The sequence below is a fragment of the Castanea sativa genome, chromosome 6 (genome assembly GCF_040712315.1).
Source record: "Castanea sativa cultivar Marrone di Chiusa Pesio chromosome 6, ASM4071231v1".
In the NCBI taxonomy this organism is placed as follows: Eukaryota; Viridiplantae; Streptophyta; class Magnoliopsida; order Fagales; family Fagaceae; genus Castanea; species Castanea sativa.
In genome coordinates, this window is record NC_134018.1 from 36,880,606 (window position 1) to 36,891,947 (window position 11,342).

General features: G+C 32.7%; 1 protein-coding gene across 7 annotated transcripts; it reads right to left on the reverse strand.

Annotated features, from left to right (window-relative positions):
- Nucleotides 1–5,528: 5,528 nt before the first annotated feature.
- On the reverse strand, nucleotides 5,529–11,083 carry LOC142640998 (riboflavin synthase). 7 transcript variants are annotated; one of them, XR_012845291.1, is made up of 4 exons: nucleotides 10,090–11,081; nucleotides 7,811–7,859; nucleotides 5,798–5,909; nucleotides 5,529–5,667 (listed from the first exon to the last, which is right to left on the reverse strand). XR_012845291.1 is itself a non-coding variant. In XM_075815345.1 (2 exons), exon 1 carries the CDS (start codon nucleotides 10,937–10,939, stop codon nucleotides 10,097–10,099), a length of 843 nt encoding a protein of 280 aa, XP_075671460.1. In that variant the 5' UTR covers nucleotides 10,940–11,083; the 3' UTR covers nucleotides 5,529–5,909; nucleotides 10,090–10,096. The 7 variants fall into 7 exon arrangements, 2 of the variants coding, with proteins under 2 accessions (XP_075671460.1, XP_075671461.1); XR_012845290.1 differs by lacking the exon at nucleotides 7,811–7,859; XR_012845289.1 differs by having other exon boundaries at nucleotides 5,529–5,909.
- Nucleotides 11,084–11,342: the final 259 nt, after the last annotated feature.

An 11,342-nucleotide genomic window follows, 5' to 3' on the forward strand; every position in this document is an offset into this window, starting at 1 on the left:
AAGATATATATAGAGAGAGATATAAATGGTCAGTAGTGGTTCATATTCACAGTATTACGCGGCAACTATCCTTGCCATTTCTTTCTCCAATGAAAATACGATTATGGCCCTTAAGATTCTCCTTTGGAAATATTGTGTTTACCAAAGTGCCATCTTGTGTAGTGAAAGACATTTTCAACATTTTCCTTTGTACTCTAATTATATAGATTTTTTGAGGCTCCAAATCGCAAAGGGATAATTATTTATTAAAATATCTGAGCAATTTAACAACAAAAAAAGGTGCTACAAATTGTATAAGTTTTTTTGGAAGCTAAATTGTATAATTATTTGACTTGAATAGTTAATAGTTTTAGCTTCTTCTTCTTCTTCTTCTTCTTCTTCTTTTTTTTTTTTTTGTCGTGATACTTTTATCAATATATTGATCTTTGCTTAAGTGATTTTATTTTATTTTCTTTTCTTTTTAAATGGTAAAAAGAAGGCTTCAAATAAAAATAAATCAAATGGGTTAATTTAGTAATTAGGTGAATTTCCTTCTAGATTCTGACATAATTCCAAAGGGACAATTTGGTGATAGTGGAAAATTGGAAATTACTTTATTGGTCATGTCAGTCTACGTGGATGTTGATATTTTAGAGGCTAACTATTTTAGCAGTTAGTCGGTTCTGAGAGGCTGATCTTTTCAAGTAGATAGTCAATTTTCTTCTGGCACGTGTATGGACATGATGGTACCACGCAATCAATACCAATTTCACAAGCACCACCTTCCAATATGTATCAATCATCATGAAGTGGCTGAGCAGGAGAGATACAACACCACCTTCCAATATGTATATATAATTACAATTTTAATTTTGACTTATTTTCATTTCAATATTTTTATGTTTTATTTTAGTCCTCTTTAACTTAAATATTTTTTAAAATTTAATCATTTTTTTCTTGCTTTGTCAAATCTTGTGGTTAGTTTTAGTATTATTCATTTTTTGTAACAATGTTGGTTTCGTGAACTTTTTTTTTGGAAAGAGTTTTAATCTTTAGCGTCCAATATGTATCAATCATCAATAGAATGGCTGAGTAGGAGAGATACAACACCACCTTCCAATATGTATATATAATTACATTTTTAATTTTGACTTATTTTCATTTCAAAATTTTTATTTTTTAAATTAGTCCTCTTTAACTTAAATATTTTTTTTTAAATATAATCATTTTTTTCTTGCTTTGTCAAATCTTGTGGTTAGTTTTAGTATTATTCATTTTTTGTAACAATGTTGGTTTGGTGAACTTTTTTTTGGAAAGAGTTTCAATCTTTGGCGTCCAATATGTATCAATCATCAATGGAGTGGTTGAGTAGAAGAGATACAACACCACCTTCCAATATGTATATATAATTACATTTTTAATTTTGACTTATTTTCATTTCAATATTTTTATGTTTTATTTTAGTCCTCTTTAACTTAAATATTTTTTAAAATTTAATCATTTTTTTCTTGCTTTGTCAAATCATGTGGTTAGTTTTAGTATTATTCATTTTTTGTAACAATGTTGGTTTGGCGAACTTTTTTTGGAAAGAGTTTCAATCTTTGGCGTCCAATATGTATCAATCATCAATAGAGTGGCTGAGTAGGAGAGATACAGCACCACCTTCCAATATGTATATATAATTACACTTTTAATTTTGACTTATTTTCATTTCAATATTTTTATGTTTTATTTTAGTCCTCTTTAACTTAAATATTTTTTCAAATTTAATCATTTTTTCTTGCTTTGTCAAATCTTGTGGTTAGTTTTAGTATTATTCATTTTTTGTAACAATGTTCGTTTGGTGAACTTTTTTTTGGAAAGAGAGTTTCAATCTTTGACGTCCACTCCTAATGATAGCTCTTTATCATCAGATCAAGACACCAATCAGTTTTTGGTGTAGGCGGTAATTGAACCTCAAATCTCTTGTTCAATCATCAGAGACTTTACCAGTTGAGCTAGTTGGAACCCACTGATTTGGTGAACTTAACGATGCATATTGAATGTAAGGACCGTATTAAAAATAAATTGAATTAAAGGAAAAATAAAATTTCAAAAATAGAATTGAAAACATGTCAAGCTTAGAGGGTATAATTTATAATTTAAGATAAAATAAATGATGTTAACCTCATGAACAAGTTATGCATCCTTGAAAACTTCTTTTATTTTTGGATTTGATTAAATAAATTGTTAGATGTGCGTAGTAGGATTTGAAAGAGTATCAGACCAAGATACAAGAGACAATACCGTGAATCAAAAAAAAAAAAAAAAAGAAGAGACATTACCAATAACTCTAAGAGAAAAGTAAAGTATAAATTCTAATACATAATTGAATATATTCCTTAGATGTCTTTTTTTTTTTTGTGCATCACAGTGTCCCTTCATAAGATATGATATAATAGATTAATATAATCATTAATCAACATCTTATAATGTTGCCTTTTGAGATTGGAAGGGTTACTTGTCATCTAAGAAAAATAATTCTATAAAAATTGGTAAACTTACATAGGATGGCTTAATTACATAATGGTTTTCTACTCTTTTCTCAAAAGAATATTACACTAATGCCAATTTAACATATAAAAATGAATTTAATTATGTTAAAAGTAGAATTGTGCTTATTAACCTTTCAAATTTTTCATAAAATAAATGAGTGACTCTTCAAAACACGAATGGAAAACATAAGCGAAATTAAATATGTATTTAATAATTTAATGTACAATTAGGAGTTATATCATTTTACTAAGTGTCTGTTTGGCAAAGATTATTTTCGCCAACTTATTTTACTATTTAGCTTATTTTTGCTATTATTAATGAGTCTCACTGAACTTTTTGGTACTATTCATAGATCTCGCTGTACTATTTCAGCTAACTGATCTTACATTTATCACAGTATTTTTAGCAAAAAAATTTTAGTTTTAGTAGAATAAACGGATCCCAAATGAACACTGAAAGTGTTAAAAAAAGTTGAATATTGCAATAAAACCCATAAATAATATCAAAAAGTGCAATAAAACTCATAAATAGTAACAAAAATAAGTTAAAATTACAAATAAGCTAAAAAATTCTACTCATTCCAAATCCTAAGTATATTTATTTATTTAAAAACAAATCTTAAAAAAAAATTAAATCAACTCATGAAGGGCATAAATGTGATTTAGTAGGTGTAGTTAGGTTAGTTGGGTAGCGGCATGAAACAAGGTTATGGTTATTCTGAACTCTGACGTAAGAGATGCCAACTTTATTATCAACCACCCATTTATATTAGCAAAACTTTAAACTAGCAATATTTTATTACTATTATTAAAGTTAATTATGTGGACTTGGGGACAGTTATCATAGTTGAACAGGGTGTGAGTCCGAAACCACCACACAAAAACAAAGAGATGACTTTCTGTAACAGCAACAACAACAACAACAAATGACTAGAAGTGAAGTGAAATGAAATGACAAACCAAACTTCCCAAGGTAGAGAAGAAGAAGCGTGATGAGGTTGTCATTGTTTCTTACTTTATTTCACTTTCTGACAATATTCTCTGCTGACATTTGAATCTTATATAGTTCTTCTCCTATCGATCCTCCTGCTCCAATAATTCGTTGAACTTGTTGGAGGGTCAATTATTGTGGGATTGGGAGCTACATTAAATGACTTTCATTAATGGGAATATGGGATGGTTTTGAACCCTGGCTTATATTGTAAGAAGGCAGGAAGTATGTTCTTAATTGGAGAGATATAAATTAGAGTCATGCTATCTTATAGATAATAATTAATAATTTATTTTAGAAAAAATTTAACACTACTTTTATGAAAAATAAAAAAGTTGTCAAAATATTAATTACTTTTTTTTTACCATAAAAACTTTCCTTAAATGGATTGTTAACTATTACCCTTAGGACATCCATTAGTATTTCCTTATAGATTATGACACTCGTATTAATGCTCCGTATAATAGAAAAAATGATTATGTTTTAGCTAATTAAATCTAAAATTCATTTATATCATATTATGCAAAATTGTGTAAAAAAAATACAAGATTATTGTAATAATCATGTAAATTTACACTGACACTATTTATTTTGTATTTATTTTTTTATTCCTTTTTACATAGTTCGAGAATGAATGAAAAAAATTGAATTGCAGTTATTAGGTGTGAATAAAGAGAAATAATTTTAAAACATCAAGAAAATCAATATTTTAATGAAATATAGTGTATAATAAATAATTTGACGTATGATGTTTTGAAATATGAGTAGGTATATTTGAAAAGATATGTTCTTATGCTAAAATAAAAAAATTTGTATATTATTAATATGTGCATCAAAGTGAGATGGTTCAAAAACGAATTTACGGTTTAAACTTTAAATACAATGAAAAGCTGGAGAATTCTTTTGCTAAGTATATAGGATAAGTTATAGATGTAACTCCCAAGCCCACCTCAAAGCACCTCAAAACTAAGGTTTATTTATAAATTTGTGAACACAAAACAGAGAAAAAGGAAGGGTTTATTTATCTTATTGAAGTAGCAACCTTCAAAAAAATTGCCAAGTCAATTTGTAAAATTAATATAAAAAACTAAAATGATCAATTATGATCCATATAATTAACCCTGCGGTTTTTCTTTATTTTAGTTTTCCCAAGTGATTTGAAAGAGAGAAGTGAACGAGGCTCGTTCATTAACTTTTTCAAATATGAAATGATATAATGCATGAATCTTCTCGTGATTATAAAACTCAAGCAATCAAAGAAAGAGGGAATCTTTCATATGATTGCTCATTAAGGATAGATCCATCCTATACTCGAGCATTTTTATCTTTTTTCTAACCGTGAAAATATGACTCGTGATTTGACAAAATCTTGGAAGGATCTCTCTTTCAGAGAAAAGAAAATAATTTCTACCACATCTTTTTGGTCAAACGCCGCATAAAGCAAGCACCCCGCACCCATATTGATATTGTGGCAATGGCAGAGGAGAGGACCTCATAAACACAATGTCATTGGGCATTTAAGAATTCTCAATTCAATTGGTATATCACTATATTGGTATGCTTGTGTTTATTCTATTGGCACATAAGAGGATTGTTATCTCAGAAATTCAATATTGTAGCAGCATTCATGCGGAGCATCATTAATTTATTTATTGGTAGATACTAGATAGTGAAGACATGTTTTCAGCAATTAGAGTGACGTAAATCTAAATCATTTTAACATGGAAGAAGATGCTCTTCATTTGAAACAAACTCTCTCTACTTTATTCTTTCTTTTTTTTTAATCATGTTGAAAATTCAGTTAAATTATTAAAGAATAAATTGCAATATACATCCTTAAATTGCAATATACCGAATACAAAGTACGTTGACCTACTTAAGGAGCTCAAAATGACATAATTTTGAATAGAAAAAATTACGTAGTTTTGATTTTATATGTCAATTTACAAACAAATCTGCAACAAATATGGATGGAAGGACTTCAGTCTAAACACTAGATAATATTAATGGTATGAATCTAAAAATTTTATTTCAGGAGGCAAAATCAAAATTACCTTAAAACTTATAAAAACCCACATAACACGTGGATAATGTATGCAAAATGCAAATACTATATAGGCATACCAATACAAGTCACCAAGTACAAACCACACGTCCCCACCCCTAGAAACAAAGAGAAAAACCCATTTATTAAATAATCAAAATGGAACATGAAAAACAGGTCAGTAATAATGTCAAATCATATAATGGAAATCCCCCGGGGATGGCATTTTTAATGGGGGAAGAGGTATACCAGGAAAGATGGGGTCGCATGCTGCATGTCGTGCTGGCAAGAGGAAACTCCAAGCACTGGTAGTGAACTCTTGACTATTGTATGCAACAAGTGATAAGCCACCACGATCCTACTGATTACATCACAAAAGTTTCATAAGAAGTTTATCCATTGGCCTCCTGCAAATAACCCGGCCACCCAAATTTTTTAAAAAAAGGAAAAAAACAAAGATGCTAATGCAGGCAATGATGATGAAGGGACCAGCACATGAATATTTAACATAAAAAAAATTTAGGAAAAGCAGAAACTAGCATTGGGTAAGAGAGTAAACGAAATTATTCACACCAAATGTAGTGTTTACGAGGTGAATGAAATCCTGACTTGGTAAACCAAACAATGAAAAATTAATATAAAAATAAGTTCATCAAAAGCTTTGTTGCGTTAAGCTTATAATAACATGTTGCAGCTAATCTTCTTTAGTTATCCAATTGACAAGTTTAAATCATGCAAAGTTATCGTGCACTATTTTGTCTTTGTTCCCTTTGCGTGACATGCTTGGACTCGAAGCAGAAAAGTTGGACCTGATCTTCGTTATGAGCACAAACAAGCAGAAAAGTTGGACCTGATTCCTTCCTCTTTCAATTTTAAAAAGTAAAATTCTGTTTGTTTTTTAGTATGGTGCACATCTTCTTATCAATAATTTAATGTCGTTGCTTTTCCATGCGTTTGTTTTATAAAAAAAAATCGTATCTTTCTTCTAAGTCAATACGCATGCTCCTTGGCCATCTCAGATTCTCAATAGCCAATACACATGCAATGTTTTGTTTAGGATATCTGAAACCAATCAAGCTTCAAACAGGACAAGAAATAAGTCCTAGAGTCTAGCATAATACGAGTAACTGTTGTTCTTTTATTTATACTATCCAAATTTAAATTATGTTATTGAAATATTTCATTGAGTTTACTTATGATTTTATATTTTGGCACAGTGCTAATTACATTCCAAATTTTCATCTCCCCTCTTTTTCTCTCTCTATCTTTTTGGAAAGTTACGCATACACTTGATAGGTCCCGAATACACAACCTCGCCTCACTTTCCATCCTTTTATATATTATGAAGGGAATGAAATTTCATTTGAGCTAGAGTTCATCAGCACAAATTTTCATTCTTCCCAAACTGCACTTCTTTCTTCTCAATAAGTGAAAGAATATAGCAGATTAGAAACATCATAATGAGCGTCAATTACATGATAAAAGATGTATGGTGAAATCATTTACCCTAACATCATGGCCTAAGATTTTATGTATAAGCAACTGTCATGATCTACAAGTTGAAAGGGAAGGGCCCTGCATCTGCAGCAGATGAAATGAAGTTTGAACTTTCAAGAATATGAAAAACATAGGAACTGGGAGAAAGAAAATTGATTGTGGCAGCTAGAAAATATACAACACAAAACACTTGTGATCACAAATCATCTGGTACTGATTGTCACCAGAGAAAGGAAACCTAGTCCTGACTCATATTCTCCCAATGTCAATATATCAGACTTGCCTGTATGGAGTCTACATCTGGAATTAAGCAAAAACTAGGAAGAATGAAGACTATTTAGAGCATAAATCCCTGACCAGAGTAATAGATGTGCACATGAGCTCTAGCTCAAATGGCACCTCCCCTCTAAAAAGTGCAATGCGGATGGCGAGGTCATGGGTTCAAGCCCACTAGGTGCATGAATAACTTACCAATAATTTCAATATATATATATACACACACACACACACACGAGGCAATGATGAGCTTCTAGAATTCAGTAGATACAAGGGTTTCAGTTTTAACTTTTAAGTCAAACAATTCTAATGAATTTTTTCCATCAGAACTTATCTATGGTGCCTGAGAGTTCACTTATAGAACTGAATGAGTCTTGAAAATAATTGTTTCAAAGAAACTTAAAGTAAATCAAATGGCTTTTCCCTGAAATTTTGCTATGCTATCGATAGTAATTTAAGCAAATGAAAGAGAAAGGAGTGTTAATCTACCATGAGAACCATGAAGCCAGAGGGCACAACACACAACAGATCAACGATACTGAAAATCAAAGGTAGACAGAATCAATATGTTTCCAAAATGATAACCCTCATTTAATTCGTTCATAGTATCCACCCTACATATGATTCCTCTAGGGGAAGAAAGATAACCTTTTGGAATAGGTAATGGGTCAAGTACCTGAAATTGCAAAAATGTACATCTCTATAATGCATTTTTGGGAGCAAAATGGCATAAGGAGCATAATTGGTACTTACGTTACACTTTTATTCATACACATACAGTATGTTGCATAGGGCTTAACTCATCCTTTTTCTTAGTTGAATCTTCACTATATGAAAACAGGATTTAGCTTGTCATAATCAAGGTGAAAACTGTGTCAGAAGTGGAGTTTGCAGGAGGTAGTACTATCAAATAAATAAGTATTTAGAAGATACTTCAGCATCAATGAGGCCAAAGATTTTTTTTATTTTTAGTTTTTATAAATAACAAAAGTTCATTAATCAAAATACCCAGGTACACTGGAAGTGTACATGGATAAGAGTACATCAAGCTCGTAAATTACAATGATCAAGCATATCTAAAAGATTAGAACACGAAAAAGAATTAAAAACAGAACTCCAATCAAGCAAAGAGTAGAGGAGGAAAGATTTATTCCTGAGAATCGACTGTTCCTTTCCCTCTAAGCATCTAGCATTCCTTTGTTGCCAAATACACCATAAACACAATGTGGGACAGCCCTCCACAAGTCTATTTTATGATGTCTACCAAAAGGGCCTGGCCAAGCTGTAAATAAATCCGTAACACTTTGTGGCATAACCCAAATCACACCAAAATGGGCCCACACCATAGACCATAGCTTGAAAGCAATGAGAGAATGAAGAAGAAGATGATTTACCAATTCCCCACTCCTTTTACAGATATAACATCAATTCATGACAGGGACACCCTTATTCCATGATCTACCAAGAGTCAAAATCTTACCTAAAGCGGCAGTCCATGAGAAGAAAGCAGCTCTAGGAGGAATCTTTGAGCGCCACACAGGTTTCCAAGGAAAAGAGTGTCAAGGGTCGAGAAGAGGACAGCTGGAAATCTACCGGAGGAACAAACTTGAGATTTACCATATCATTAAGGTCCTCTATCCCCTTGATGCTCTGAAGAAAATTTTATAGTTTGAGACAACCAAATAGACTTGCCAGTTGCCACTCAGATATTTGTCTTTTATCATACCCAACAGCATCCCACTTGTCAATGACAAGTTGTCATTGGTTTTCATAAGATCAACATCAGACTACATACTAGCTCTTAATCTGTTCAAGCACCATGCATGGATGTGGTGTGGAAATCTTAGTCTTTACAACAAGATATCTGAAGCAATGGCTAAGCTAAAGTCTAGTTGTGGACCAAATTTTTAAAACAAAAGCAACACTTAAAAACATATTTTTCAAATTGCTCTCCATTGCTACACAAAGGTCCTGTAATTGTGTACAAGGTGAATCGGAACATACTTTAAGCTGTCCTTTTCTTTATTTGTTGTTGCCTTATCAGGTAAGAGATAGCTAAAGCACAATTCAGATTAATGAAGCTTTATCAAAGCCTACTTGATACATCTTTAATCATAACTACCAGGATTCATGTATATATGCGAAATTCTCACTGTTCAGCTCAATCTAGGGCCAAATACTTCTTTCATTTCAGATATTCATGGCTTTTTAAAAATATATATTAACAAGGGGTGCAAAACTCTTTGAGCACCTAACTAATCTGCTGACATACATAGTCCCCTGTCTCACACACAGTACCCAATTACAGGGATAAATCCCCAGGGATACTCCCAAAGAGTTGCTTGGATTCTAGTTAGGAAAGTCAAACTCAATACTCCATTTGAGAGATCATGAGTTCAAGGAACAGCTAGACCAATCCCTACAAGAGTCATGGCTTTATCTACTGCCTCAAACTCAATGCCATCAAATTCTCACAATCATCACACAACCATTTTGACTTCAAGTGTTGGTTTTGCCTAGAAGATCCAGTTTAGCCACATTTTCACGCAAGGAACCTCCTACATGATGCACTTCATGATCATATATAACAGGCAAGTCAAAAATAAAATTCTTTCTCTACAATACAGTTATAGCATCTTCCCCATGAAGATCCACAGAGTAAAAATAGCAAGCCAAAATAACAGAGTTCTTTCTTATTCAAACAAAAACAACATGCATTGCAACAAACAATGACGCAATCACAGAAACGAAAAAACATCATTAAGTACCTTTTTGTCAAGAAGATTTAATTGAATCAACAAACCCACTACTCAGCAATCTCTCCACATACTTCCCCAATATATCCACCTCCAAATTCACCTTCTGCCCAACATTCTTTAAAGGAATCACCACCTTCTCCTGAGTATAAGCTACCAACATGAAATTAAAGCAATCCTCATCATCAAACACATCCACAACTGTCAAACTAGTCCCATCCACAGCAATAAACCCTTTGGGCACTATATATTTCAACAACTCCTTCCCAGTCTTTACCTTTATCCACAAGGAATCCCCCTCAGGCTCCTTTGACACTATCTCCCCAGTCCCATCCACATGCCCCTGCACAAAATGGCCCCCCATTCGGCTCGTGGGTTGCACCGCCCGCTCCAAATTCACGAGGGAGCCTGGCCCGAGCTCGATCAACGAGGTCTTCCGCAGTGTCTCCGGCGCTAAACCGACAGTGAATTCGGACAATTGGGTATCGAATTCAGCGACCGTTAAGCAGGTACCATTAACAGCAATGCTGTCACCGAGATTTACTCCTTCCAGAACGGTCTTTGCGGCTATTCTCATGTCGAATCCGCCATCTTCGGCGATACCCAGTTGCTTAATCTCGCCCACTTCTTCAACTATGCCGGTGAAGAGGCAACAGATGTGGGATTCGAATCGAGTTCTGAAATGGGTTTTGGGGTTTTTTTGGATTGGGAGGAAGAGAGAGAGAGTGGAGGGTTTGGAAATGGGGTTGAATTTGAGGTGGGGTTTGGGTGAGAAAGTAGGGGGAATGAGAATTGTGGTTTTTGGAAATGTGGGTTTTGGGATTTTGGAGAATGATGTGAGAGAGAAACAAGAAATAGCCATTGAGGAGGTGGAAAATTAGGGAAGAGAGAAGAAGAAGAAGACGAGCAAAACTCTGAACCTCGGCGCACAGATAGTCAACCTTAACCAGTGTCGGAGCCACAGCCACTGTGTTCAGATGGATTCATTGTAAGAAAAATAAATATAATAATAATAAAGACAACAACAACGAAAAATACTAGTGCATTGGAGATTTTAAATTTTTATTTTAAAGTAATACTTGGTCATTTTAGAGGATTTTTTTTTTTTTTTCATTTAACATTATTTTTTAAATATTTTAGTTAGTTGTCAGGGTTAATACCCATTTTTGTGACACAATTTTTTATAAGTCCAATTCATATATTATGTTTTATTTTATTCTTTTAAGTATGGCCTAAGCTCATGCGACTTATTGGAAAAATTGAGG